Source organism: Chaetomium strumarium, assembly GCF_033439665.1.
Source record: "Chaetomium strumarium strain CBS 333.67 chromosome Unknown B0T15scaffold_7, whole genome shotgun sequence".
In the NCBI taxonomy this organism is placed as follows: Eukaryota; Fungi; Ascomycota; class Sordariomycetes; order Sordariales; family Chaetomiaceae; genus Chaetomium; species Chaetomium strumarium.
Genome location: NW_026944435.1, coordinates 1,631,461 through 1,659,252, shown reverse-complemented (window position 1 = coordinate 1,659,252; position 27,792 = coordinate 1,631,461). Strand labels below are relative to the sequence as shown.

At 56.6% G+C, this 27,792-nt stretch overlaps 11 protein-coding genes across 11 annotated transcripts; 5 read left to right on the top strand and 6 right to left on the bottom strand.

Annotated features, from left to right (window-relative positions):
• Positions 1 to 289: 289 nt before the first annotated feature.
• B0T15DRAFT_402966 (Triosephosphate isomerase) lies at positions 290 to 1,269 on the top strand (the record flags this gene model as incomplete). The annotated part of the gene is made up of 3 exons (XM_062865183.1): positions 290 to 327; positions 414 to 484; positions 569 to 1,269. 3 exons carry the CDS (start codon positions 290 to 292, stop codon positions 1,267 to 1,269), a joined length of 810 nt encoding a protein of 269 aa, XP_062718200.1.
• Positions 1,270 to 1,395: 126 nt separating this feature from the next.
• Positions 1,396 to 2,130, bottom strand: B0T15DRAFT_542887 (thioredoxin-like protein). Its single transcript, XM_062869948.1, has 3 exons — positions 2,052 to 2,130; positions 1,908 to 1,990; positions 1,396 to 1,842 (listed from the first exon to the last, which is right to left on the bottom strand). Exons 1-3 carry the CDS (start codon positions 2,088 to 2,090, stop codon positions 1,551 to 1,553), a joined length of 414 nt encoding a protein of 137 aa, XP_062718199.1. The 5' UTR covers positions 2,091 to 2,130; the 3' UTR covers positions 1,396 to 1,550.
• Positions 2,131 to 2,520: 390 nt separating this feature from the next.
• On the top strand, positions 2,521 to 4,002 carry B0T15DRAFT_514453 (RNA recognition domain-containing protein; the record flags this gene model as incomplete). Its single annotated transcript, XM_062868122.1, has 4 exons — positions 2,521 to 2,782; positions 2,847 to 2,974; positions 3,029 to 3,134; positions 3,341 to 4,002. The coding sequence occupies 4 exons, from the start codon at positions 2,521 to 2,523 to the stop codon at positions 4,000 to 4,002; spliced, it is 1,158 nt and encodes a 385-aa protein (XP_062718198.1).
• Positions 4,003 to 4,861: 859 nt separating this feature from the next.
• On the bottom strand, positions 4,862 to 5,777 carry B0T15DRAFT_403701 (ribosomal protein L10-domain-containing protein; the record flags this gene model as incomplete). Its single annotated transcript, XM_062865224.1, has 2 exons — positions 4,862 to 5,474; positions 5,587 to 5,777. 2 exons carry the CDS (start codon positions 5,775 to 5,777, stop codon positions 4,862 to 4,864), a joined length of 804 nt encoding a protein of 267 aa, XP_062718197.1.
• A 2,183-nt stretch (positions 5,778 to 7,960) lies between these two features.
• On the top strand, positions 7,961 to 12,050 carry B0T15DRAFT_403911 (P-loop containing nucleoside triphosphate hydrolase protein; the record flags this gene model as incomplete). The annotated part of the gene is made up of 2 exons (XM_062865231.1): positions 7,961 to 10,353; positions 10,418 to 12,050. The coding sequence occupies 2 exons, from the start codon at positions 7,961 to 7,963 to the stop codon at positions 12,048 to 12,050; spliced, it is 4,026 nt and encodes a 1,341-aa protein (XP_062718196.1).
• Positions 12,051 to 12,542: 492 nt separating this feature from the next.
• B0T15DRAFT_505451 (uncharacterized protein) lies at positions 12,543 to 14,065 on the top strand (the record flags this gene model as incomplete). Its single annotated transcript, XM_062867527.1, has 2 exons — positions 12,543 to 13,073; positions 13,163 to 14,065. Exons 1-2 carry the CDS (start codon positions 12,969 to 12,971, stop codon positions 14,063 to 14,065), a joined length of 1,008 nt encoding a protein of 335 aa, XP_062718195.1. The 5' UTR covers positions 12,543 to 12,968.
• A 974-nt stretch (positions 14,066 to 15,039) lies between these two features.
• On the bottom strand, positions 15,040 to 17,335 carry B0T15DRAFT_304668 (BRE1 E3 ubiquitin ligase-domain-containing protein). Its single transcript, XM_062863852.1, has 3 exons — positions 17,121 to 17,335; positions 15,402 to 17,072; positions 15,040 to 15,346 (listed from the first exon to the last, which is right to left on the bottom strand). Exons 1-3 carry the CDS (start codon positions 17,232 to 17,234, stop codon positions 15,173 to 15,175), a joined length of 1,959 nt encoding a protein of 652 aa, XP_062718194.1. The 5' UTR covers positions 17,235 to 17,335; the 3' UTR covers positions 15,040 to 15,172.
• A 2,151-nt stretch (positions 17,336 to 19,486) lies between these two features.
• On the top strand, positions 19,487 to 20,305 carry B0T15DRAFT_403637 (uncharacterized protein; the record flags this gene model as incomplete). Its single annotated transcript, XM_062865216.1, has 1 exon — positions 19,487 to 20,305. The coding sequence occupies one exon, from the start codon at positions 19,487 to 19,489 to the stop codon at positions 20,303 to 20,305; it is 819 nt and encodes a 272-aa protein (XP_062718193.1).
• A 752-nt stretch (positions 20,306 to 21,057) lies between these two features.
• B0T15DRAFT_304575 (XPC-binding domain-containing protein) lies at positions 21,058 to 22,976 on the bottom strand. Its single transcript, XM_062863851.1, has 6 exons — positions 22,862 to 22,976; positions 22,672 to 22,719; positions 22,471 to 22,543; positions 22,331 to 22,410; positions 21,951 to 22,274; positions 21,058 to 21,883 (listed from the first exon to the last, which is right to left on the bottom strand). Exons 1-6 carry the CDS (start codon positions 22,877 to 22,879, stop codon positions 21,296 to 21,298), a joined length of 1,131 nt encoding a protein of 376 aa, XP_062718192.1. The 5' UTR covers positions 22,880 to 22,976; the 3' UTR covers positions 21,058 to 21,295.
• Positions 22,977 to 23,531: 555 nt separating this feature from the next.
• Positions 23,532 to 25,453, bottom strand: B0T15DRAFT_304553 (uncharacterized protein). Its single transcript, XM_062863849.1, has one exon. The coding sequence runs from the start codon at positions 25,025 to 25,027 to the stop codon at positions 23,567 to 23,569; it is 1,461 nt and encodes a 486-aa protein (XP_062718191.1). The 5' UTR covers positions 25,028 to 25,453; the 3' UTR covers positions 23,532 to 23,566.
• B0T15DRAFT_304570 (uncharacterized protein) lies at positions 25,124 to 26,080 on the bottom strand. The gene has a single exon (XM_062863850.1). The coding sequence runs from the start codon at positions 25,787 to 25,789 to the stop codon at positions 25,220 to 25,222; it is 570 nt and encodes a 189-aa protein (XP_062718190.1). The 5' UTR covers positions 25,790 to 26,080; the 3' UTR covers positions 25,124 to 25,219.
• Positions 26,081 to 27,792: the final 1,712 nt, after the last annotated feature.

The following is a 27,792-nucleotide window of genomic DNA, read 5'->3' as shown; positions in this document are numbered from 1 at the left end:
ACCAGGAGGGAGGAAAAGCCTCAAAACTAGTTGTCACCACTGAGATCGCGAGGCTGATCTGCAGGTGCCATAGTGGGTTGAGTCGGATCGTCGAGGTCGCACATGGCGTTAGCAAGTCTCAGAGCTGGCACCACCTTTTAGTCCCGCAAGCTCCCGACCCACCTCAGACCATCTTGTTCTCGGGCTCTCCTCAAGACCCAACTCTCCCAGCTTGACTCTCGCACTGCGGCCTCTGCCCTTTCTTCCTTTAAACCATATCACCTCAATACTAAAGACATAACTGCCCGCCATGGCTCGCAAGTTCTTCGTCGGTGGTAACTTCAAGATGTATGTGAGCAGTGTTACCCCGCCATGGGCTGCAAAACCCCGCGTTGAAGCTCCCAAGGACTGGTTAGGCTGACCACCACATGCAGGAACGGGACAAAGGAGTCCATCAAGAGCATTGTGAAGAACCTGAACGAGGCTCAATTGGATTCCAATGTTGGTAAGTCAACTACCTTAACTGCGTGGCACTGGAGGAAAGCAAAGCCTCGAACAAGCAACAGGCTAACACCCCTGTCCTTCGCAGAGGTCGTGATCGCACCCCCGGCTCTCTACCTCCACCTCACGCGGGACGAGCTCACCAAAGCCGGCGTTGAGGTGTCTGCGCAGAACGTCTACGACAAGCCCAACGGCGCCTTCACGGGCGAGATTAGCGTGGCGCAGCTTAAGGACAGCGGCATCCACTGGACCATCCTGGGCCACTCCGAACGGCGGACGTTGCTGGGCGAGACGGACGAGGTGGTCGCGTCCAAGACCAAGGCCGCCGTCGACGGCGGCGTCAGCGTTATCTGGTGCTGCGGCGAGTCGCTGGAGGAGCGCGAGGCCGGCAAGACCGTTGCCGTCGTCGAGCGCCAGCTGGCCGCCCTCAAGGCCAAGCTCTCAGACGCCGACTGGGCGAAGATCGTGATCGCCTACGAGCCCATCTGGGCCATCGGCACCGGCAAGGTCGCCACTGTCCAGCAGGCTCAGGAGGTGCACGCGGCCATCCGCAAGTGGCTCGTCGAGAACGTCAGCCAGGCGGTTGCGGACTCGACCCGGATCCTCTATGGCGGCAGCGTCAACGGCAAGAACTGCAAGGACCTGGCCAAGGAGAAGGATATCGACGGCTTCCTGGTTGGCGGTGCCAGTCTGAAGCCTGAGTGTGAGTTGTTCTTTAACGTTCTGATGCGCTTTGTTGCTAAAGCTGACCTGATTGTAGTCGTGGATATCATCAACTCGAACCAGTGAGGTTGTCTTGTCAGCAGAGAAACCAAGACCGGTGGAAGGCTCATCCCGGAATCGTGGGGCAAAAAGGAAAAAGGAAGCCTGGCACTGGAACATAACGAAAAGGATATAGAAATGCCCAAAAAAGCCTCTCTAATACTACAAAGTTTCACTTGCTCCCAGCCCCTGTCGAGGGAATGTGCCATTCGCCGTAACTCCACATCGAGCAGTGATGTACTGTGATTGTTCCATTTTGTACCCCTACAGTCCATGCAACCAAGCCCGCCCTATCATACAAAACACGCTCATACCCGCAACCCATCGCCGTGGTACGGGGACCAGATGCCTCTGACGGACTCATTGATACTCGTCACCGGCTTGGTCGTTCTCTTGAGCTTCTCGCCGCTGGCGTCCCGGAGCAGCTCGGCCTTCTTGAGGATCTCATAGGGCTCCATGTTGCGCACGCAGATGGCCTTCTCGCGGCCGTTGATGTACTGGGCGACGATGACTGGATGCTTGGCCGGCCGTGGGGAGACGGTGAACTCGATCTGCGGGTGGGCGGCGGCGAACTTGGGGAGGAGGGACTTGATGAAGCCGCTGGAGTTGAATTGGTCAATATATGAACGGGGTACCTCAAGTGGGAAAACAGGCGGCGAGCGTACTTCATGCCCCTTGAGCTACCTGCCCAGTCGCAGTAGTGGAAGTTCATCTTCTTGCATTGCAAGATGAAGGCACCGACGCCATTCTGGCACGCAGTCTATTAGTGCGAGTCCTGGAATGTCTCAGGGTTGCACAATTGTCCTTACCCGGCCGGTGGAGATCTGCTGTAGTGCCCTTACCGTCATCGTCGTCGCCGTCGTCCGGAGAGCATGATCTGGGCTCGGCGTGTTGCAGCGGCAGAAAATGGTCAGCGTCCGGTTCAAAGACGGCAGAAGAATAAGTGGGACTTCTATGGTGTGATTGGCTCTCAATTGGGAAGCACGGGCCAACCAGCGGCGCGAAAAGCTAGGCTCGAGTCCACGGCACCTCTGCTTCCACTCATCGCGAGCTTGCATTTTCTGGCAATTTGCCGTAGCAACTTTGCGCGGTTGTTTGACTTGCTTCCATCATCAATCATCAGCGCCTTGCCCGCACGCATCATTGCGGCGACTCGATAGCCTATAAACCACAGAGCCGCGTTTTAACTACGAAGATAAAGTCTGCGCGATCCGTCATTGGAATTTCTCCGATTATTACAGTCATCGACAACACAGATACTCGTCGTGAGCCCTCACGATGACCGATCGGCTCCCGCCAAATCTTCTCGCGCTATTCGCGCCCAGGCCACCGCTGCGCTGGGTGCCACCATGCGATCATCCCCCTGAGCAACGCAGAACGGCCGCTGTCTCTGGTGTCGCTCAGTACCTTCCCGCGCTGGCCGAGTACGAGCGCGAGTATGAATACCATCCTACTGAAAGCTGGCTCGAGGCCCGCGATCGGAAAAAGCGCGAGAAGCAGGCTCAGGTGGAAAAGATGCTCACCGAGGGGCCGAGGAACTGTTAGCCACACCCTACGTTGATCTGGCGCGTTCCTGCTTTACTGACGCGTCGTATCTTGGACAGATAAACCGCAAGAAGATCCTAACATCCGTGGCGACGCTTTCAAGACGTTAATTGTGGCGCGCCTTGATTACAGCGCTGACGAGAAGGATTTGGAGCGCGAGTTTGGCCGCTTCGGTCCGATCGAGCGTGTGCGTTGCCCTCCAGATACTGGCCACCTACATCATCAAGCTGACACTAAACAGATCCGCATCATTCGTGACACTCATGCCCACGAGAAGGGCAATAAGAAACAAAAACCGCATCGCGGCTACGGCTTCGTGGTGTTCGAACGCGAAAAGGATATGAGAGGTAATGCTGCCACCTTGATTCTAGCACCTTCATCTACCGCTTGCCGCAACGCGCCCCAGGACACCCATGGCCCTCAAGCTTGCCAGTCCTTGCCTCCCCCTTTCTGTTCACCCCTCGTGCCCTTTCCCAAAGCATACCACATAAGGTAGTATCTCAATGGTAAGGCTTTACTGACACCGGCGCATCTGGCGCGTGCGCATTTTTAGCTGCTCTGGACGGATGTGACGGCATCCGGATCAAGGACCGCCGCATCAAGGTTGATGTCGAAAGGGGTAGGACAGTCAAGGGCTGGAAGCCACGTCGCCTGGGCGGTGGTCTAGGCGGCCGCGGGTACACAAAGGCGGCGATGCCTAGACCCATGGGGCCTGGCGGTTTCGGTGGTGGCTACCGGGGTGGCTTTAGCGGCGGCTTCAGGGGACGGGACCGCGGTTTCAGAGGCGGTGGTGGCGGCTTTGGCGGCGACCGTGGCTTCCGCTCTGGCCCTGGCGGTCCTGGCAGGGGTGGCGATTTTGGTAGCCGTGGAGCCGATCGCGGTTTCGGCGGCCCCAGCGGGCCTCCCAACGCGCCAAGCGGGCCTGGTGGTGGTGGTTATGGCGGCCGCGATAACCGACGGGACGGGCCCGGAGGCGGCGGGTATGGCCGTGATGGCGGCTCACGCTCATATGATGACAGATCTGGAGGAGGCTACCGCGATCGCAATCCCCGACAGTCTGGCAGCAACATGGAGCCTATCCGCCCGCGCGGCGAGAATGGTGGGTACTCCGGCGGCCGAGACTACGATCGACCTAAAGACTACGACGACTCCCGGAAACGCGGCTACGAGGGTGGTGGCTACGAATCCGACCCTAGAAGGATCCGACGCTACTAACAAGACTCTTCGGTGTCTTGTGGTGGGTATCACTTTCTTCCCTGTCATTTGCTCTCGTCTCCCTGATTCGTCTCCATCTCGACAATGAGGGTAAGCCGGCATTCGTTACAACCCATTTTGCGCCCAGAGACAGCAGACCCGGCCAGTAATCAGCGGATTCCGCTCGAATTCTTTGATCGCCGAGGTAACCTCTTAATCACCCACCGGAGCATCGTCAAGTCTGGACTCGTGGCAGCCCGATGCAGCTCATGCCCGCCTCACCAAACAAGATATATTTGCAGTGAGCGTCTGCTTCGACGCTTGCCGTGTCTCAGCGTTGAACGAGAGAGCCTTTTGGGAAGGTAATGATTCTTTGTCTTGTATTTATTTACTTCCCGACGCAATGTGGAAAACCGGGCAAAGGGAACCGATCACAGGTAATAATGGATGTTGAAATGAGAATCATATACGCAAGGTAAGGTCAGAGGTAAGGAACTTGTTTGTCTCCTTCTCGACTGGCCTGGGGATATGCTAGCTTGTCTTCCGGGTGTTGTTGCAAGCTTCTACTCAGCCTGTATGATACAGTTTTTAGGGGTTCAGGTTGGACCAGCCCCAGTGTCTCATGAAGCGCTGCTGCTACCTTGAAGCAGCAGATATGTTAGCTCCATGGTGACCTTGTAGCGGCAGACTTCGGTAAGTGACCGAAGATGACAGATGCTCTATCTGCTTGTTTGTTTTCTTCATCCGCGTTACCTAGACGCCAGTACCCGAAAACCCAAGCCCACAAAAGCTATGGTATCATACAAAAATACCCCTATATGCACACTGAAACTCAAGACACAAATCCCTTTTCTTATCGCAGTCCTCATGGCCGGTACCTTCACTCGTCCTCCTCTTCATCCTCCTTGTCCTCGTCCATCTTATCCCCATCCGCCTTCGTTTCCTTTCTCCTGTTCTTCCCGGCCTCCAACTCGGTCACCTCCCCGCTCGCCGCGCTCCAGTACGCCAACAGACTCACTCGGAAATCGCTCAAGCAGATGCTGAACAGCTTCAGCAACCGCGTCTGCCGCGAGTCCAGCACGTCCCCTTCCTTGCAGATCGTGTACCCCTCCGTCATCCCGTCCCCGTCCTCGTCCCCGCCCAGGCACACCTTGCCCTTCACCATGCGCGTCGGCATCCCCAGCCGGCGCAGCTCCGGCTCCAGCGTGTGCGCCACGGGCACGTCGTGCTCCGGGGGCACCTCCCCGCCCGTCGAGTAGACGATCCCGGGGGGCACGGTGACGGTGCGCGTGGCCACGCTGCCCGCCCGCGCGAAGTCGACGTAGCTGAGGCTGGCGAAGTAGGACGTGATGGCGTCGGGTGAGCGGTTGGTGAAGAGCAGCCCCACGCTGCCGGACAGGTACCGCGTCAGGTGGTGCAGGCCGTCGGCTTGCGCCTCCTCCGGGGTGGTGCCCAGCGCGCGGGCGGTGAGTTTTGTTTTGCCGAAGAAGAGGCTGTTGGTTACCGGCAAGGGGGGTCGCATGGCGGTTAGTTTTACACTGGTTCATCTGATGGGGAAAGGCACGGAAAGGGACGGAGGGAAGGGGAGGGGAGAAGAGGGCTCACCGGCAGTCGCTTAGCTCGTGGCGCACGTCTTTCAAGTAGTTGTTGCGCATGTTGTCAATGCTGAAGACGAAGCAGTGCTGATATTGCGGGATGCACTCCCGGATGTTGGCAAAGAGCTTCTCCTTTTGCTCGCGTGTCTTCTTGGTCACCTGCGTGAGGTGGTAGACCTTGGCTCGTTTTGACTTGGGCATTGTGGCAGGCTCTGTTTAGATCGATTGGACGATGTGTTTTTGCGGATCAAGAATAGAATGCAATGCGATACGAGAGAACTTCGGCTTCTGGGCGAGGTAGGGTTCTCGCTGTAGGTGTAAGCAGAAGGCAAGTCTTCGCTAAGGCAGTTGTTACCTGTATCCGTTTCAACCACGAAACGTTGACCTTCGTTTTTTTCTGCCAGGGGAATTTTTGGGCGGTGTCGCAACCCCCCGCTCAATCGATAACGATAACGCTGAGCTGAGAGGACCCGCTGCCGCAAATAGTTACTAGATGCGGGGTGTTTCCAACCCGCCAAGTTCAGGCGCTGCGGGCCCGGGCCCAGGGAGTAATACGGGCTCCATTCCAGAATCCCGTCTTACAGATTCCGAACACATGGGTATCAGGGATTTGGAATTGGCGTACGTGTAATCTGTAGCTGTGACTCGGTGCTACTCTGACCTCGCATCGTAGATGGGAGGAAATGCGCACTAAAGAATGCCTTCTGGACAGGTCGGCTTCCATTCCTGTGAGTTTTGTCAGCCGGCCCCCACCAATCTCTGAGCATCTTCTGATGATGCTTGAGGGGTTGTTGTGAAGGTTATCTGGCAAGCCCGTCGATCGCTCGCGTTCGGGTCGGTCCGTTGATCAAATTCAATCTCCCCCGAGACCGAGCAATCCCCATGGGGCTAAGTCTAAGAATAGGTAAAGGACCCAAAAGGGAGTGCATTGTACAATACATACATACAATACAAGACAAGGCTGAGAAAGAAGAAGCGTGACTCAACGCTGAAAGCGAGCTTCAACTCGTATGTTCTGTCCTGCGCGGCAATGCTCAGTACCCGAAGAGCAGGTTGAGTCACGTCAACCGTGTATGTAGTGTAACAATAACCGCGGCGTGACGAAACTCTGATAGATGATCGCCGCTGTCAGAATGCCTGCATGGAACCTGTAACGCCTTCCCTGGCGCGCTAGATTAGGCCCCCTATCGAATATCAATACGGAGTAGCTGAGAGTTGTTCCAGATCCCAAGCCGTCCGCGGCCGCAATCATTGCACCACACTCGTTTGTTGGTCCCTTGATCGGGCAAAACAAGCCCCCACCTCACTTCGGAGTTTGAAAACGCCCGTGACCCCGACTCGCTCCGCAAGCATAGCGGCTGTGCTCACGTTGTGTTGTGTACACGAAGTGTTGCCTGACGGATGAAATTTTGATATCCGTACTCCGTACATAGGGATGGTTGCACAGCGTCTGAGAATCCTTCCTGACGAATGCGTCATACGGTGACGACGTAGTACTCGAACAGAAAGAACAATTTGGAATCAATCGATACTACTCGAGACCGTAGAACATCACAGAAAGACCCGAGATGCTCGATGAAACTGAGCACAACTCGAGCCGCTTCCACAGTCAATGGACGCTTTGTTTTAGACTATAGGTAATACGCTTCCATTTCTGCACACAATGTAGGTAATCCGCGGGGTTTGGTTGGGGCCTCACATGTGTAGCGAGGAACTTTCTCATTTCGCTTTCGCATTGTGCGTCGGGTTCGGTAAAGTCACCCCTAGGCCCCACCCGGACCGTGTACAGTACAACGTAATTTGCCCAGTGGATCTTGGGAACGGGTGTTCTTCCCTTTCATTCCCCGTCTGCGGACTCGGGCCGGTGGACGTGCGAACGCCCGCCCCCTATGTACTGTGTAAGCAGAGATTTGGTTGGGTCGTCAGGACCCTTGTCTGTGCCGTCGACCAGTCCTGCCCGTCAGTGGTCATTTTTATGAACAAGAACCGGGAAGGGAACGGAGTCCGGCGCGGGTTTAAGCTCATATAACACCGGATACGTGCCTCCTTGATCGCGGGTGCTAATAGATCGTTCCTTCCCACAGCCTCTCGTTTCTGTTTTGCCTTTATTCACCTACACAGCTACCCAATTTTAATCTTTGTCCCTATTGCACCTTCTCCAGCCTTAAACCAATTTCGAGTTCTGAGCACCCACTGATGCAATAAATCGAGTGACATCGAGCAAGCTGCTCGGTTTACGCAGGTCACCTCGGGCGCACTTTGCTCGTGCTATTGCAGACGTGTGTCTCAAGCCTCACAAGCTTCTGAAGGTTGAGTGACGCAGATCAACGCCAAGCTGACCCCGCCCGGCGGCATCGTCCCGCGCGACGCCACCCGCTGTCACTATGGCGGCCGATCTGAACGAGAAGACGGCGGTATCCACCCCGAACGGCGGTCCGTCTCGGCAGAGCTCCAGCCACGGCGAGTCGACGGACGGCAACAAGGAGGAGCGCACCGTGGATCTCTCCAAAGCCGACAGCAAGGTCGTCCAGGCCAAGGATGCCAACACTGATGAGGATCCCTATGCGCACTTCCCCGAGCACGAGGCCAAGATCCTCAGGGATCAGGTCTACACGCCCGATGTCAAGGTGGGATTGGCCATGCTCTACCGCTACTCCTCCCGCAATGACCTGATCATCATATTTGTGGCGTCCATCTGTGCCATCGCCTCTGGCGCCGCCCTTCCCCTGATGACGGTCGTCTTTGGCAACCTCCAAGGAACCTTCCAGGACTACTTCCGCCCCAATACCACCATGACCTACGACGAGTTCACCGGCGAGCTGGGGAGATTGGTGCTCTACTTCGTCTACCTGGCCATTGCCGAGTTCGTTACGTCCTACGTCGCGACTGTCGGCTTCATCTACACCGGCGAGCACATTAGCGCCAAGATCCGCGAGCACTATCTCGAGAGCTGCATGAAGCAAAACATCGGTTTCTTCGACAAACTCGGTGCCGGTGAGGTCACGACACGCATCACAGCCGACACAAATCTCATCCAAGAGGGAATCTCTGAGAAGGTCGGGCTAACGCTCCAGGCCGTGGCAACCTTCGTCGCCGCTTTCGTCATTGGGTTTGTCAGCTACTGGAAGTTGACGCTCATCTTGCTGAGTACCGTGGTTGCCCTGCTGCTCTGCATGGGGACGGGCTCGAGGTTCATAGTCAAATTCTCGAGGCAGAACATCGCCGCCTACGCTCAGGGAGGTTCGGTTGCCGAGGAAGTCATCAGCAGCGTTCGCAATGCCATCGCCTTCGGCACACAGGATCGCTTGGCTAAGCAGTACGACAGCCATTTGATTCGCGCGGAGATCTTCGGTTTCAAGCTCAAGGCTAGTTTGGCCACCATGATTGCCGGCATGATGACCATCCTCTATCTCAACTACGGCCTGGCCTTCTGGATGGGATCGCGCTTCCTCGTTGACGGGTCCGTGTCTCTGAGCAAGGTCTTGATTGTCATGATGAGCGTCATGATCGGCGCTTTCAACCTTGGCAACGTCGCGCCCAACCTCCAGGCTTTCACGACGGCGCTGGGCGCAGCGGCCAAGATATATAGTACTATTGACCGCAAGTCCCCGATCGATCCGTCCAGCGAAGAGGGTACCAAGCTCGAAAATGTGGTTGGCACCATTCGCCTGGAGCGCATCAAGCATGTCTACCCGTCGCGGCCCGAGGTTGTTGTCATGGACGATGTCTCGCTTACGATTCCTGCCGGCAAAGTCACAGCCCTTGTTGGGGCCTCTGGAAGCGGCAAGTCGACCATTATCGGCCTGGTTGAGCGGTTTTACTCGCCGCTGGAGGGAAGTGTTTACCTGGATGATGTGGATATCTCGACCCTCAACCTCCGTTGGCTCCGCCAACAAATTGCGCTTGTGTCCCAAGAGCCCACCCTGTTCGGCACGACAATCTTCGAAAATATCCGCTATGGTCTGATTGGGACGAAGTGGGAGAAGGAAAGCCCCGAGAAGCAGAAGGAGCTCATTGAGGAGGCGGCGAAGAAGGCCAATGCTCATGACTTCATCACCTCTCTCCCGGAAGGGTACGAGACAAATGTGGGCGAGCGCGGTTTCTTGCTTAGCGGTGGGCAGAAGCAGCGTATCGCTATTGCCCGTGCCGTTGTTTCTGACCCCAAGATCCTTCTTCTGGACGAAGCGACCAGTGCGCTGGACACCAAATCCGAGGGTGTTGTGCAGGCCGCCCTGGAAGCTGCCTCAGAGGGCCGTACCACCATCACCATTGCGCACCGGCTGTCGACCATCAAGGATGCCCACAACATTGTTGTCATGTCCCAAGGTCGGATTGTTGAGCAGGGCAACCACGACGAACTCCTGGAGAAGCGCGGCGCATACTACAAGCTTGTGACGGCTCAGGCCATTGCGGCAGTGAACGAGATGACGGCCGAGGAGCAGGAAGCCATGGACCAGGAAGAGGAACAAGCCCTTATACGCAAAGCCTCGACAAGGAACAAGGAGAGCGGAAGCGGTGCTGTTCCCGAGGATCCCGACGATGACATTCAGGGCAGGCTCCATAAGAGCCAGTCGCAGCACAGCGCCAGCTCCATGGCGTTGGCGGCGCGGACGACGGATGAGAAGAAAAACTACAGCCTCTGGACCCTGATCAAGGTGATTGCGAGCTTTAACAGGGAGGAGTGGAAGCTTATGTTGATTGGTCTTTTCTTCTCTGCTATATGCGGTGGTGGTAACCCGACGCAAGCTGTCTTCTTCGCCAAGCTCATCAGTGCTCTGTAAGTGTTTTCCTTGTCTGCCATCGTGCGCCCTTCATGAACCGAGCTGACCAAAAAAACACAGTTCCGTACCGGTCACCCCGGCCACGATCCCCCACATCCAGTCCGAAGCATCTTTCTGGTGCCTCATGTACCTGATGCTCGCCATCGTCCAGTTCATCGCATTTTCTGCTCAGGGCATTCTTTTCGCCAAGTGCAGCGAGCGTCTGATTCACCGGGTCCGCGACATGTCATTCCGATCCATGCTCCGCCAGGATGTCGAATACTTTGACCTCGACGAGAACTCGGCCGGCGCGCTCACGTCCTTCCTCAGCACCGAGACAACTCATGTCGCCGGGATCAGCGGCTCCACGCTGGGAACCTTGATCATGGTGTTCACGACGCTGGTTGCCGCGTGTACGGTTGCCCTCGCGATAGGGTGGAAGTTGGCACTTGTGTGCATTGCGACGATGCCCATAGTTATTGGCTGCGGTTTCTTCCGCTTCTGGATGCTCGCGCACTATCAGCGCCGGGCGAAAAAAGCTTATTCCGGCTCGGCGAGCTTTGCCTCGGAGGCCATCACAGCAATTCGCACTGTTGCTGCGCTCACTCGCGAAGAGGACGTCCTCGCGCAGTACAGAGCGAACCTCGCGATCCAGCAGCGGGCCAGTCTGATCTCGGTACTCAAGTCGAGCCTTCTGTACGCGGCGTCTCAGTCGTTCATGTTCCTCGCGTTTGCGCTGGGCTTCTGGTACGGCGGCACTCTGATTGCCAAGTACGAGTACGACATGTTCCAGTTCTTCATCGTGTTCTCGTCTGTTATCTTCGGCGCCCAGTCTGCCGGATCCGTCTTCAGCTTCGCCCCGGACATGGGCAAGGCGGTCGAGGCGTCGCGCGAGCTGAAGACACTCTTTGACCGCAAGCCGATCATCGACACCTGGGCTGCGGACGGCGAGAAGATCGAGGCGGTTGAGGGCAACATCGAGTTCCGCGACGTGCATTTCCGCTACCCTACGCGTCCGGAGCAGCCTGTGCTGCGCGGCCTGAACCTGAACATCCAGCCGGGCCAATACGTTGCTCTCGTGGGCGCGTCAGGATGCGGAAAGTCGACGACGATCGCCCTTCTGGAGCGCTTCTACGACCCCTTGGCTGGCGGGATTTACGTGGATGGCAAGGAAATCAGCACGCTGAACGTCAACGAGTACCGCAGCTTCATCGCCTTGGTGTCGCAGGAGCCCACACTATACCAGGGCACGATCAAGGAGAACATCCTACTCGGTGCGCCGCACGAGGTTTCGGACGAGCAGATCAAGTTCGCGTGCCAGGAAGCCAACATCTACGACTTCATTCTCTCGCTCCCCGACGGGTTCAACACCGTCGTCGGATCCAAGGGCGCGTTGCTCAGTGGTGGGCAGAAGCAGCGCATCGCAATTGCGCGGGCGTTGGTCCGGGATCCCAAGATCCTGCTCCTCGACGAGGCCACCAGCGCCCTCGACTCGGAGAGCGAACACGTTGTGCAGGCGGCGCTGGACAAGGCGGCCAAGGGGCGGACGACGATTGCTGTGGCGCACCGGCTGAGCACCATTCAGAAGGCCGACATCATCTACGTGTTTGACCAGGGCCGCATCGTGGAGCAGGGCACGCATGTCGAGCTGATGCACAAGAATGGGCGGTACGCTGAGCTGGTGAACCTGCAGAGCTTGGAGAAGCACAGGTGATGGAGGGTGTGGTTGCCTAATGTATGTCTTGGGGGGATCTTCATGATGGATACCATCTAGGGAGGCGTTTTGGGCGTATCGAGCATAGACGGCGGACGCCTGTGACGTGTATTTTGTAGGATGAGACTCCCCTACACGGTGGCTTTCCATGGGGATTTTACCAGCGCATTTAGACACAGCGATTTTAATCTCCTTTCACTCAGTCTTTTTGACTAGAGCGGATGTATATAACCACCTGAACTACCTTACCTATCTTATTACCCCTCCTATTCACTTTTGAGGTGGTGGGAAGCAATCTAATATCAGTATCAGCCCAAAGTCCATGTTTCTTAATGAGAGTGCCTACCATATGCAAGACAATGTAAGTGATGCCATCAGATAAAGTAGAGAGAGCATGTCCGTGGATAGAACCGCTGTATTCCATAAGGTAGCGTTTGGTCTGCCAGTTGGTGACTGACGTGTCAAAAGCCAGGGGAAGGGGTGATCGCATTGGTTCTGTGAACTTCATACAAACCACCCCCCCACTCACCCCCAATGCCGCACCGACTACCTGAACCGCCGCCGAGGAACAGCACTTGCCACCCATTATTCTCAGCCTCGAGCTCAATGGCAGCCAATACACAGGGCCATCCTTGAAGGCAGAAACTGACAGCTGTCCTTTTGGTGTTTTCAGCACTTGCTCTCCAAGCGGTGTCGTTCCCGGTATCGTACAGCAACTCGGGCGAACCCAACCTCGACTACTACCTTACGTCAAACGCATCAGCTTCGACTGCCAACTGATCAACCACACGCTTTAATTCGTTCTCACCGGCATAAAATCGCACTCGAAAGGGATATATTTTGAGGGAGAACAAAGAGGGGAAAACGCATACAATCACCTCACGATTGCGCGACCCGGAGCGAGCTAAACACCTAAACATGCGCCTCCTCGACCCATCGCTCTCCCCCATCCTCCTTGCGCTGCTCGCCCTCTCGTCTCCCACCCTCGCCGCCCGTCCGAAAGATGCCATCCTCCTCTCCGAGGTATATACAAACTCTCCCCCTTCCTCCCCCTATCTTAGGTACTAGTAGCTAGCCAACTAACGGTTGTCCCACCCCCCCACCTCCAATAGGTGAAATCACTCACCCTGCGCTCCCCGGGCCAGACAACCTCGCGCCGCGTCCCGGCCATCCCCCAGCTGCGATGCCTCTCCCTGCGGGCCCTATGCCGCCTGGCCGAGCCGATCCAGACGATGCGCTGCACCAACCAAGGGTCGTCGTACACGTCGCAGGACATCGAGTGGGCGTGCGCGGCGACCGTGCCGTCGACCGTGCGCCTCGACCGCACCGAGGTCATCTGCGAAGGGTACGACCACGCCGACGACGCCTATGTGCTCAAGGGCAGCTGCGGGGTCGAGTATACCGTGCGGCTGACCGAGGAAGGGGAGCGGAAATACCCCGAGCTGCTGCGTGGAGGAGGAGGAGGAGGAGGAGACAATGATGATAATGCCCAGGTCGGGTGGGCAGAGATGCTGTTTGGGCTGGTGTTTGTTGGCGTGCTGGGGTGGATTGTGTACAGTGCTTGCGTGAGGGCAAGGGAGAATTCTCGGGTTGGCGGGGGGCAGAACAGGAGGAGACGAGGAGGAGGAGGAGGTGGTGGTGGTGGCGGTGGATGGGGCCCTGGTTGGGGACCTGGCGGCGGCGGCGGCGGCGGCGGCGGTGGTGGTGGTGGTGGTGGATGGGATGATCCACCGCCGCCGTATCCGGGATCGGGGCCTAAGCCATCGTCGTCGACGGCGACTGAGCAAGGGTGGAGGCCTGGGTTCTGGTCTGGGCTGGCGGGCGGTGCCGCAGCGGGCTACATGGCAGGAAACCGCGGGCAAAGGAACAATGATCGCAACTACGGTACGGGTGGCGGTGCTGGAAGCTGGGGCTCTGGCTCTGGCTGGGGCAGTGGGAGGTCATCCAGTTCGAGCAGCTCAGGTTCAGCACCACGGCACGAAAGCACAGGATACGGGTCCACCAGTCGTCGCTGACGCTGCTGTACCCAAGAACCAAGAATGCACAATCCGCAGCTCTGTATCCTCGTCCCTATCGTACCCGCACCCCTCCCAAACTCCGGCTCTATATCCTGCTCTTGCAAATTATAAGTGACCGCTAGCAAATGCCCTCTCGCTTTCACAGGTTTCAATTCGGTCCACAGTTCCACACGCCATGCGCGAACCTAATCTCACATAAATAGATTACAATTGGTAAAAGAAAACAAACAAAATCCAACAGCTCCCCACCTCGTACACACATCTGGTCGTGGATTCTTCGCACCGGCGCCGCCCATACATACTGGCCGCGCTTGCTGGTGGGGTCACGCGCTGCTCCAGAGCAAGCGCATGCGGCAGCTTCCGCCTGAACTATCCGGTCAAAATGGAAGGGCGGCAAGAGGTTTCTGATTTCGCAAGATAGAATTGCAGTCTGAAGGATGCTCGGCCGCCGAAATAAGCTGCCGGCTGCTCATCGTCGCAGCCTCGAAGACGGCAGGCCGGCCGTATCTCCGACAACGTGTAGGTCGTTCGCGCAACCCGTATGTCGGAGCTGTCGTAGCCTTATACAGCTTGGTAGTCGGCATCTTGACCATGGTTTGGCAACAGTTTGCGCATGATTGTGCGGTATGTTTCGTCCTTTCCGGGCTCCCAGGGGCAGAAGTCGCAGGATTTGTCCTTGACAGTCGTTAAGTGCCTGGTGTATGCAGTGTATGACAATTTTTTGCGAAGGCAAGGTCGCATGCTACGCCTTGTTTGCAGAGCTTCACGTAAGCAATTGACTCATCTTCCACGATCAAAAGATCCCGGCCGTGTGCATGGAGGAAACCGTGAACGCTAAATTAACGCATGCTGGTTTTGCATGGTTGAACGGGGTAGATGATGAGCTCAGGATACCTCCAAAACGGGGGTGTGATTGTTTTTCTCCTGCTGATGCTCTTGTCGGCCGAAGGCCGGGATCAAAATCGAGCCTCTCAGTAATGGAGTGCTCTCTTGCAAGTCGACGTTGGAGACCGGGCAGGTTCGTTGTGTAAGGGTGGTAAAGCACAATGGTATGGTTGTTGTAGTCAGGGAACGAGGTCCGACGACGTCGTCAGATGGGAAGCTTCACAGATGTGCAGTCATGGCATCCGAGCGATCAAACGCCTTGTTGCAGCTCGGGCACTTCCTCATGCGGTTCGCAAGCCGGTCATCCACGCAGCTGTTGCAGAAGACGTGGCCGCAACTTTTCAGTATCGTGTTCTTGAAGTTGCTTCGGCAAACGGAGCAAATCACCAAAGTCTATGACATGGTCAGCCATTGTATGTCTAAAACAACCAGACGGGACTCGACCTACCCTGAGTGCCTCTTCCTCCTCTGACGAGTTGCTCTGACACTTGACCTTCCACTTGTTGCACTCCTTGGTGATCTCCTTGACATCGACCTTTGCTTTCTCCAACTCGGTCTCGAATCTGAAGAGCTGCTCCTTCATTGCTGCAACCGCGGAGTCCTTTGCTCTCACCAAGTCCGTGAGACTGGATATTTGCGATTTGCACGAGTCTGCTCTGCGTGTCGCCTCGGCACTTAACTGCTCCAACCTCTTCCTTTCTGCCATGGCCGCCGAATGGTCCTGCTTCAGCGCTGCAATCTGCTTCTCAAGACTGGCAATAAGAGCCCTACTCTGCGTCTCAACTTCCTTGAGCTGGATGATGATGTCGGAGCTCTTGTTGTTCTGTGCCCGCAATGTCCGGTTTTCGGTTCCTCGGATGTCCATGTCTTTCCGCGCCGCAAAGTATTTCTGGTCCGCCTTGCTCTTCTCGGCTATGAGCGTCGCAACTCGGTCTTCGAGCGCCTGGAATTCCATGACCTTCCCGTGTGCCAACGCCATTGACTTTTTGTATGACTTCTCCAAGAGCGGTAGCTCCTTATTGATGGCCTCAAAGTCCTTTTGCAACTTCGAGTACTGTTCCCACAGAGCTTCCACGGATAAGGTCTCGAGATTCGGGCGTGGGTCCGGCATGCTGGTGACCTCGTTTGGTCGTAGCCTTTCAAGCTCCAACTCGAGTTCGGCAATACGATCTCGCTGCGCATCAACCAGCTCCTTCATATGCGTCAATGCCTGCTTCTCCTGGTCTTGGCTGGCCTTCCGCATGGCGACTTCGGCAAGAAGTTCGTCCCGGGCCGAGCGGATGCGGGTGAGATCTTGCTCCTTCTGTTGAATTTGGTCCTCCAGCTCCAAGGTAACGACTTGCGCCTCCGTTTCCAATCTGCTCTTCCACTCAGTTCTTTCCCCACGCAGTTTCTCCACATCCTCGCGAAGCACCTTGTTGGTCGCCTCGAGATGGTTGATGCGTTTGATGAGGTCCTCGTTCTGTGCCTTGAACTGTTTGAACACCTCTGTTCGCGCATACTCCTCGTCCGTCAGGGACTCCTTCTTGATCTTCAAGGAAGTGTTCTCCTCCGTAAGCGCCTTATTTTCGGATAACGCAGCTTCGAGCTGCTGTTTTTGCTTCTCCAGGATGGCCGTTGCCTCTTGATACTGCAGTTTGAGTGCCTCGGTATCGCCACTGGACGTGCTAGAACCAGCACCGCTCTCGTCCTTGGATGCCGGATGAGCTGTGGCGCCAGCGAGTGCTTGTTGCTCTAGTTTGTGCACTTGAGCACTTTTGACTCGATCCAGCTTCCGCTCTGCCTTGAAAGCCTTCAGAGTGGCATTGTCGTACTGCTCCGATAGGGACGCGTTCTGTTTTTCCAGCCTGTCTACCTTGACGATCAATTCCTTTTGCTGCGCGAGCAGCGACTTGACTTGCGACTCGAGCTGAGCTACTTCCGGGTTGACCTCGCCTCTCGCGGCAGTGAGTCGTTTTAGGATACCATCTGTATGTGACCTTAAAGTCTGTGCCTTGTCACCGAGGTGCCTCTGGAATTCTTTGCTGTCCTTGAAAGAGAGCGCTGAACCTGGGGCCAGATTTACTGGGATGTGCGATGATACGGCCCCTTCAACAAGCAGCTGGATTTCTTGTAATAACTAGGCACCGTCAGCGTGATTCGCGTAACTACCAGATACGGGACGTACCTGGAGTACCCATGCGTCCACTATCCTGATGTGGTCGTCGTGATCAACGGCATTCTTCTCGAGCTCTTGCACGCGGCTCTCCAGGCTGAGCTTCTCGCGTTTGTACTCGAGCATTTGGCGGAATATGGCGCCCTTTTGGTATTCCTGCACATGCCCATGTCAGCCAGACCAGCCCCTCGAATCCCACGCTAAGAGTTCCATATACATCGTAGCGAAGAGGTAGCTGAGTAATTATAAGGAGGAGGGCATTGAGAACAGAGAGAGGCCTGAGAGGAGTCGGGCGTGCTGTTGCCAGCAAGCCGCGCATTAGCCACGGTCAAGGCGGAGAGAAGCCGACAGAAACGGTCGCGTTTGATGCCTGCTGTTGCGCCAGGAACAGCCTCGGCATTGGCACGACGGACGAAGGCACACGCCTAACCCGAGGCAAGATGGCGGGAATGATGACGGCGCGGGGAACCGTCATGTGACACACACTCACCTCAATCCATGCTTCTTCTTTCATGTCGCCAGAGTCGTCTTTCAGCTTGCTGCTGCCGTTAACAGCTTGTCGCTTGCTGGGCGGAGCGCCGTCATCGACCGCGCCGGACGCTGGTCTCTTCCTGTCCTCCATCTTGACAAAGGTGGCAGGACCGGGCTGAGCGAACCGAGAGGTGGCAATCCGCATCAGAAAAAAGAGCAGCGACGAGGCCGACAGGTCAGGGACGAAAATGAACTGAAGGCTTAGGAGAGACCGTAGGAATGGCAACCTGTTTCCTCCCGAACTCGACGGCGCACTCCAGCGAATTGATGAAAGCCGAAATGCGAGAGCCGGTGCTGGAAAAGGAGCCTGCAGTTCTGCGAAGAGAAAGGACGGAGTGAAAGAACTGGGCCTTCAGTTCCACGTTCAGCCAAGGAGGGCTGGTGTTCGGTCGAATGCTGCAGGAGAGCGCTAACCGTTTTGGTCTTAGCGCCCCGCCAATTCTCATCTCACATGGTTTCCACCCGCTTTGCATGTCGAATGATAACGTTGCAGGTGCCCGCGCTAGCCTGCGTGTGGCGGCTTTCGCGAACTCCCCCAACTGAACACACGGTACACACCCTCGTCTTGCAAGAATAAAGAAGCCACTTGCACCTGAATTTCAGTGGCTTACTGTCCGTCTAAAACAAGGAGCCCAACCGCTCTCCCCCGCCAACAAGCTCCGGTCAAATGCACGCCCGCGTTTCTTCCTCTCGGTAGCAAACGGCAGCGCGCCGCGGGGCATTAAATCGACACAATGCTGAAGAAGAACTCCGGCTTCAAACCGAAGCCAAAGGCTGCTGTCCGCCGTCCGCCTTCTGGACCTGGCGCTCCATCCCAGGCTGTACAACGTCCCTCGACCGCGGAACCCTCTAAGACACCAGCACCGCAAGAGTCATCTTCCTCTGAATCGCAGCCTGCCCCGCATCCGACCCTAAGCACACCCCGCAACACCGCCCCTATCGTTGTACCGGCAGAGACCGCCTCTAGCGATGCCGACACGACTTCACAGGTAGAGGAGAAGCAGACAGAACCAGTTGTGGCGGCACCAGCGCCGCAGGCCGACTCGAAATCGCCAGTTCATGTTACGGAACGGAGGGAAGAGCGGCCCGCAGCCACAGCAGCACTCATTCCACCCCAGGAGGCTTCGTCTGAGGGAGATCCGACCCGTCAGGAGGCTATATCATCAAAGACGCCGGCAGCAAATGCCGATGCTAGTAGCAACAATACACCGAGGGAGCAACCGGCTGCCCCTAAAGTCCCTTCTGCAGCTACCGCTTCCCCTGACATCGCAACTGCTTCGACAGCCATCCCGGTCTCCTGCACAGAGGCTACACCATCGAGACCAACACCTTTGGCTGCCTCCACGACAGGATCCGCCACAGAAGCTGCAACAGATGGTCAGGTACCCGTCGAGGCCGCTGTGAGCGAGGAAGCACCGCCGACTACTGAGGCGACCTTTGCGCTTGCTCCAGGGCCTTGCACAACTACAAAACCAGCGCGGGGCCGTAAACGTACAACTGCTGCGGCTGTCGAGGACTCCGCCAAACACAGTACCCCTACTCCTGCTAAGAAGCGGCTGCGGAAGAGGGCTGCTCCGCTTCCGGGGGAGGAAACATTTCAGGCGGAGATAGCTGCTCCCGCAGCATCGCGCAGCCGAAAGCGCAGCAGGTCCTCAACAGAGAATGGAGATGCCGGAGAGAATGGCGAAGGGAATTCAACACGCCCTAGAAGGAAACCTCCGAGACCACAACGCGAGGCCACGCCACCAGATGCCGAACACGTTGAGATTGACATCACGCAGGTGAAGATGGCCGATCTTGCCAAAGATATGCACATCGGCAAGAAGTTCAGCCTCCATGACGAGCTTATGGAGCGCGAGCGGGCGAAGCGGCTGCGATATAATGAGAGAAGGAAGCGGCAACAGGGCGGAGAGGACGACGACGCTGCAACAAACGGTGAAGCGTGTACTGGAACATCGTCCTCAAATCCCAACACCAAGGCGAAGGCAGACACAGACACACCGGAGAGCGCAGACGCCGAAGCCTCCGACGGCGGCACCCGCGCCCCCATAGGCGAGCAATACCAGATCATTAACGGGGAGATCGTTCTCGACCACCGCTCCCTGCAGGTTGACCGGCACGCGCGCGCGCGGGAGGAAGCCGGGCTACTGCTCGAGGTCGAAGAGAACGACTTCACGCATCACACCACCACTGCGACCTACCTCCGCCGCAACCTAAAACCCCAGCAATGGACCGACGAGGAGACCGAGCTCTTCTACCAAGCCCTCTCGGCGTTTGGCACCGACTTCGACACCATCTGCCGCATGTTCAAGGGCAAGACCCGGAAGCACATCAAGCTCAAGTTCAACCGCGAGGAGCGCCTCAATCCGGGGCGCATCAACGCCGCGCTGGTCGGACAGAAGACGGTCAGCATCGACATGGAGCACTACCAGCGGGCCACGGGCCAGGAATACGAGCCGGCCGAGGCCATCTACGCCGAGCAGAAGCGGGCCGAGGAGGAGTTTGAGGCCAAGCAGAAGGAGCTCGAGGACCAGCAGGCGGAGGAGATCAGGCGGAAGAAGGAAGAGGTGCTGGCCCAGCTGAGTAATGCTACGGCCGAGGAAGGAGGCGGAGGGAAGAAGGGGAGGGGCAGGAAGAAGAAAGGGCCTGCTGTCGTGGGGCTTTGAAACGCAGCCTCTTCTGGTGTCTTCTTTCCGCTTTCCATTGATATGTTGTTCTTTTCCATTTCTCTTATCTCTTACCGCGCGAACCCTTGCCGTTCCTATTCGTATCTGCGTTTGCGTCACAGAGGTTACCACGGAATTGGTGCATTCGAGGAAAACCGCGATGCCAGGGGTTTCAAGGGGCAATACATCCGGTGCTGCTCGTTGCCAGTGGTGGCAACTCGGAGGGGTGGGTGGGGGGCAGGTAACAAATGGTCTCTACGCCACCTACGATTTTGATACCCGTTTACTATTATGAAGGGAGAGGGGCTAAAGGTTGGAGAACATAAAGATTGCTGGTTGGGTCACCAGAGGGTGAGACGGAAAAGGGGGTTAGTGACCCGACAGCATTGCGTCTTTTGCTGAACGCGTGTGGAACACTATAGCATTTTGTGGGAACGCAACGAATCAGCGCCTTAGGAGTTGAGAGGTAGCAATAATTCCTCGTATAAAGGCCAGCGGTATTGCTAGAATCCATCGGTTTTATTCTCGGGTTCCTCAGAGGAACAAACTCCGTCTCCGAGTCTCCCCAACCTCATTGGCCGATACAGCCTCGTCACCTAAATAAGGCAGGCAAGCGCATGGCCTTCCTCCCATTTCTCCAGGTCGGTTTGTCCCATCCGAATCCCAAGGTCGCCCGGTTACTCCCCCTTCCAGTATGGAAGGGGTAGGCCCGAGTGGTTCCCAATCCATCAATCTGCAGAACACGACCATGGGTTTGCAAACGGGGCGAAGTAAAGTGAGAGGATATTGTGCTTCATGACCATCGATGAAATCAACCTATGTGTGCCCACGCTTTCCGATTTGCCGTCCATCCTCAACGCGGGAAGCAGAGGTTCCCTAGCTCAGAAATCCAGTCCAGATTTCAGTATGGCGTCCGAATCTCCGCCTAAGCTTTAACGCCCGGCAACCATTACGTGCCTCACCGGAAACTCCGAAAACGAGATCCGTTATTTACTGCATGGGCGCATCATCGTCGTCGGGCTGGTCAAAAAGGAAGTTTGCCGCCAGCTCCTCGTTCTTGTCGCAGGCAAAGTACGCCTGGATCGCCTCATCCCGAGTGAAACCCAAGCGGACAAGCCTCTCAATCGCGTCGCGCTCCTCCTCGGTCACAGAGATCTGCTGAGCCCCCGGGGGCAGAAAGGCATCGTCGTCACCGCCCGTCTCGCTCAGTAGCTGCAGGAATTCTTCGGGCCGTTGGGCGATCAGTTGGGCGAGCTGAGGGTTGCTAGCTCCGAGCTGTTGTAGAATGGGCTCGAGCATCTGGGGTTGTTGCTGTACCACCTGACGGAACTGCTGGAACTGGGCATTATCGCGAAGCCATTCAAGGTTCCCAAGAAGCTGCTGTTGGGCGGCTGCGCCAGCAGCACCAGCACCGGCGCCGCCTCGTGAGCCAGAACCACGACCTTGCTGGGCAGCAAGGTCAAACAAGTTCACGTTACCGTCATCGCCACCCGCTGCCGGCTCCGCTGCCGGGGCTGAGGCCGCGGCAGCGGGAGCAGGCTGCTGAGCGGCGGGTTGTTGGAGGTTCTCAGGGATGCCCTTAATACCAGTTAGCCACTAGACCTGTCAAGTGAGAACCCGTTCAAGGCCCTGGAAGAAGACACACCTGCAAAAGGTACTCCACCGCACGGTCAGGGTTGTTGAAGGCGGCGCGCATAGCGGCGTCAATCTGTGACCGCTCAAAGCCCATGGCCTCTATATTTGCGATGGCCTCGGCACGGGCCTGACCAACAGCCAGAGCATTGGGGTCATTGGTGGACCTGGTCGGCGTAGCGGGGGCGGCAGCGGCAGCGGTAGAAGTCTGCGCGGGAGCACCGGGGGCCGTGGGCGTTGAGGCCTGTGCAGACGCGGGCGCGGGAGTAGCAGGAGTGGCGGAGGACGATGCCTGGGCGGTTGGCGCTGCGGCCGGAGTCGGCTTAGGCTCCTTCGGCTGCAACTCTGTCAACCTCATCCGACCTCTCGTGTTCTGGGGCCTTTCGTACGCACCTTGTTGACTACGCAGACGACAAACCCCTTCTCTTCGATCTTGTAAGACTCGATGGTGTCCTCATCCTTAAGAATTTTGCCTTTGGCGCTTGGTGAGCTTATGATCGAGCACCAGAGCGGAGCAGAGCTATTATGCGTACCGGAGTAGATGAGCTTCTGAAGCTTCGGATCCCAACCCCGCTCATCAGATATCTTCTGCTTGAGAGAGGAGACCTATGGCCCGTCAGCACCGACCTTTGAAATACAGGCTCGGATAAGGTGATGGCGCGAGGCCGGTGAGTACCACGACGGCGGTGGTGGGGTAAGGGAGAGCATCGTAGGCAAGAAGAGGGGTAACTGACGAGCTCGGTCGGGTCAGCTTCGATCGTGAAGCGCTGTTGCTTGAGATCCTAGATGAAAGCAATGAAGCATCAGCATCGGTACGAAGCGGCTAGTAAGATGGCGACGACGCAGCCAGGCAGCACGGTGCGCGAATGCCAGTTCCCGACCCGGGAATGGTGCAGGAGGTGTGCTCCGTCAAGCGCAACGTACCTTGATTGTTATTTTCATGATGGGCGATTTCTTGCTGACGACTTGTTTCTAGGGCTCTGGTTACGACGTGACGGCGAAAAACCCCAAGATAGTGTGCAGACCAGCGTTGGCGGTTCGGCGGGTTGGGTGAATGCAGAACGTCAACCCAAGCTTTAGGTTGGAGCGGAGTCAAGTGGTGGGGGGCATTTGGGGCATACGCAGCTGACTGTCGCCTAGCAGTGGGATGGCCCCACTTTCCTTGTGCAAGCTGAAGGCAAAAAAGCGAGGCGAAAGAGGCCTGGCTGCCCTGCACAACACTCCTCCAATACATGAGCACTTCCCAGCATTGATACCTACCTGGTAGTATTCTTGTTTCAGTCAATAATGCTTAGGCTGATGTCGATGGATGGATGCAATTCTCAGTGTCTTGAACTGATATGTGCTGATAGATCTTCTATTCATGTCTCCTCTTAACAACTATTGTCATGACTTTGAGACTTCGTAGTCATCCTTTTGCCCCCTCTCCGTCCGACCAACGCCTCGCTAAGGTAATCACCAACATGGTATCTTGCACCCAAACCACCCAAGCCACCCAAGAACTCCAACACAGTAGTAAAGAAAATAGGGCCATAGGATATGAACCCGTAGCAGGCTAACGAATAGCATCGTAATTGTTACGCCGACCGGGAGACTTCTACCATCCCGCCACCGGCTGTCCACCAATGATCATACCTGGTGCGCCGCATCGAGCTTCTCCCCGCCCTCGCCGGGCGTTTGGCTTCTGTGGCCGTTGTAGACTGTCAAGGTAGACCGAGAGCCGGCGGCGAGGATCCAGTCGGGGATTGGCGGCGTCATCTTCCGTTCGACCGCCGCCTCGTCTTCCTCTCGTATCTCTTCGCGAATCTCTGGGGAGTTGCTCTCCGCTCTTCGGTGGAACGAGTCCAGGGATGCGGCTCGACTGAGGGGACTTGGGACCGTTGGGAGACTTTCGCTTCGCAGACGACGCATGCTCTGGATACTCCGGATGCTCTGCCTGTCCGAGATGACTTTTCCTGCATCGGGTGCGGCGACGACAACTGTCCCAGGCGTAGCACTGGGTGGTGGAATGGGCGAGTCTGAGCGGAAAAGAGGGTGGATATGGGCCTCGCTGTGCGCCGGTTGTTGCGTGAACGCAGCCCGCTGTGCCTCAATCGTCCTGGTCGAGACAGGGCTGTAGCTCCGACTCCTCCTCCTCGTCCGTGGCGGCTCAAGGAGGTCCAACGGCGTGCCCGGACTGGAGCTTCTGCTGACTGTGGGGCTAGCGGGAATGGTCTCGAGGGAGCGGCCGAGTGGAGGCGAGGACGACTCAAGTACCGTCTGCCGGTTTTCCGGGGCTATAGACGAGGTGTCCCATGAATCGAATCCATCTGATACTGAACGGGTTCGGACTTCGCGAAGACCGGGCAAATCTTGAGAGGCCGACCGGCGCAAGGACTGTCTGCTTGCGGACAACAGACGCGTCCTGGAAGTTATGGGCCGAACAACGTTCGAGAGCGACGATCGAATCGAGCTCATAGTCTCTGTCGTTGAACGTCCGGCGATCGATCCAGGAGGTGTTTGCGAGTCTAGTGATACATTCCCACGGCTCTTCGATGAGATAGGGGCCGTCTCATGGTATGGGATCGTTTTGATGCGCGGGGCTAGTCGTTTGCTCCCTCGATCAGAGCGACTCGAACCGTGGAGTTCAGCCGCATGTAGTCTCCCAACGACAACGTGGGAGGCGAAAAACACGGCTTGGGTCGCAAACGCAAGCCCCAAAACCACCGAGGATCCAACCAAGAAGTTCCCAACCCTCCACCCCAGTATGGTGCTCAGCGGGTCATTGACGACCCGGCTGAGGCAAACAAGACTCGCCACCGACATCGCCGAGGCAATTGTGCACAGCACTAGGCCTGCGCCAAACCAAAGACTCCTGAAACCCCTCAGCCCAGAACCCGGCGCCCAAGGGGCGATGTGAGATAGGCTAAGGCAGGGTATGATAACGAAGATCATCGCCTCCAATGTCGCGGCGACGATGGCAGTTATCCTGACTGTTGATGCCCGATCCGCCGGTGACCGGGCAAGGATGATCTGAATGCCCAAAATAGCAGTGGTCGGGAGGAATGAAATCGCGCCCAGCGCGGCGGGGAGTGTGTGCGGGATCGCCATATCCCCAGGACACCAGAATGCCAAACCCGGGGTAGCGGTCGGGACGAAAAAGTAATTGGGGGATACCAAGGGTACGAGAAGGGCTAAGTCGTTCCACCCCGGCGTTCAAGACTGATCGCAAACGGGAACCCAGCGCGCAGGCCTCCGGAATCGTCGCCCAAACACCTCCTGCCTAACGAGTTCCTCCCTCTTTCAAACCCTCCACAAGCTTTCCTTTACACCGTTCGACTGCTCTTTCAGAAGCCGAATAAGCGTTGATTGTTCGTCGGCCAGCCGCAGTGCGTGTTTGAAGGCCTGGTCCCTAGGCGGAAACGTCCAAACGCTCTGAGCAAGCTTCGGGCCTAAGCAGTGCCAGGAAGCAGTGACGTTATAAGCCGGTTGCTGTTTACCAGCCGTCTTGCGAGTGATGACTGGATTCTGAATCAGACACCAGCATTCCAGCTCCTCCGTGCCGCAGGTGTCAACAAGCTCAGCGTGAGCTTGACTAACGATTGGTTGGAATGCCGGAGCGAGTCTGATATTCGACGGTGGATAGTGCTGGATCAGGAGACGCAAGTGAAGAGGGCTGGTCTTGTAAGTGAAGTGCCGGTATATGTGAACTAATATCAAGGAGCTCGATGCTAGGAGCCAAACGAAGAATCTCCTCTTGTTGCTGTTGGATGAAAGGGACCACACAAAAGAAGGTTGAAAAATGGAAAACGAAAATGGGATTCGCCCACCCGCTCGCATGTGGGCTCCCCCGGCTAAATGTAGCAGCCGCATGTACACAAGCAGCACGCGTCTGCATCGCGTGGAGTTTCCTTGGGGCCTTTGTTGTCGGCCACTGCAGGTTGGGTTGCAACTTGCCGTGCCTTGCTGGGCAGCCTGGGTGCGGAGGGGCGTTCAGGGGTACCCTTGCTGCGTGCGTGATCGTATCCCGCTCGGGACCGGACAGAGACCAGGGTGTTCCAGAACACCGGCCAAGCTCCTGGCTTGGCGAGAAACAGAGCAAGGGAGGAAAGATTGAGTCGATCGACCACGATCGATGTCTCGAGTGAAGTTGAGCGGAGGACTGACGGTTAGTTACGTTTCAAACAATCGTTCGCAGTTGTGGCTCTCCAGGGAAACCTATCTGGCATCCAGCAGTAGAAGGCATGGTTCCAACGAGGTCGGCAAAAAACCGTCCAACCGGAACCTAAGTCGAGGACACCGATTAACACCTTCAAAGTCGAATTGGTTGGAGCAGTCAACTCAACACAAAGCTGAGTCGCGCAATCAAGCAGCGAAGAGGTCCGTTTTCTCGAACAAGTCTTGCGTTACAGAGAGTGATTAGGTTACAAGTAGATCACTGCAGAAAAACACCGCTCAACTTACGCTGTGCACTGTACCGGTACACCACCCAGACTGCATACCTGCCCTAATATGTAGCGTCAAGTTGCCTGCGATTGGCTCTCCTTCAGTCCACACAGCACTCCACTGTTTAGTGTATGCGGTGCTACAGTATGTACGTCGACGAGGGACAAAATCCTGGACGGATGACAGCTTCGGGTTCTTCGGCTGCATATGTCTCTTCGCCTTGTCATCAACCTGTCGTCATCGACCAGCATCAAGAAGTTAGCGGCTTCTTGATGATGCATATGTCATGGTCTGCTTAATGAAAGCTGTGTGCTGCCTGACAGCTAGCTGCTTTGCTCCTCCTCGGAAACAATCCTCCCTACCAAGCCGATAAAGGAAAGTCGTAAATAAACAATGGCGTAGACGCACTGACCCCCTGCCAGGTGCTTCCAGAAACGCCAAGACGTGCCAAAAGCAAACCGTGTGGGGAATCTGGATAGGGCTTCGTAGTCTCAAACAAAAGCGAAAGACTGAGGAGAATCGACTGCTAGGGTATGAACGAACGGTATCCTGTAATGGCCCGGGGGATGTGAGGCCAGCGTGGCAGAAGGAGGTTTGCGGTTCGTTCATCTCTCTATCTTACTTACCATATAATGCGACCCTCGGCCCTCTCACTTGCTGTGGTGGTGACAAGAAAACCGAAAATAACTGTGCGCTGCCCAACTTGGTCTAGCTAGCGAGCTACGGTTACACCAGACGCAGGTACCAGGCTCGAGCCCGCCAGGTACCAGACCGAACGTTTACCGAAGCCATGCCGATCGCATGGGTTCTGCCCCACAATCTGATTCCGCCATCTGGTTCCAGGTTAGGGCCGATTCAACGGCTCCTCATCCCAAGAATAGCCGATTCGAGGCTTGGGAAGAACAGTTTCTGGCGCTGGCATCTCGCTGTTGTCGCATTGTGAAGCGTCTCCTGCTGGCACTGCGGCTGGCAGTCATGATGCCAGCGGTGCATTCATGGTCCATGATGACTACCTGAGGTTTCATTCGTACAAGGCAGACAGTCAACAAATTTGCCGCGCCTCTCCTTGCCGCACCAGCCGCAGGCTAGTTCCTGATTCGCCAATTCCCTTTCCGTCCGCTCCCAGACTCCCCGTCTTCCAATTCCTCCCAGGCTCCAGGTTGCTTCCCTCCCACCTGGTGTCCTGGGGCGGTCAGCACACTAGTATGCAGTATGCACAGACATTTCCACAGGGGAGCGGGCGTTCTTTTTTCTTGGTCTGACATGCATTGATCCAGCCGCACCAACCCAAGCGCGGCGCTCCGTTCATTTCCGCCCTGCAGCTGCCGGACAGGCCTCCTCCCTGTTTGTCAGCTGCTGAGTGCAGTTCGTTCAACTCATGCCTGCCTGAGGCTTCCATCTCGTCTAGTTACGTATCTCCCTCGCTTCCA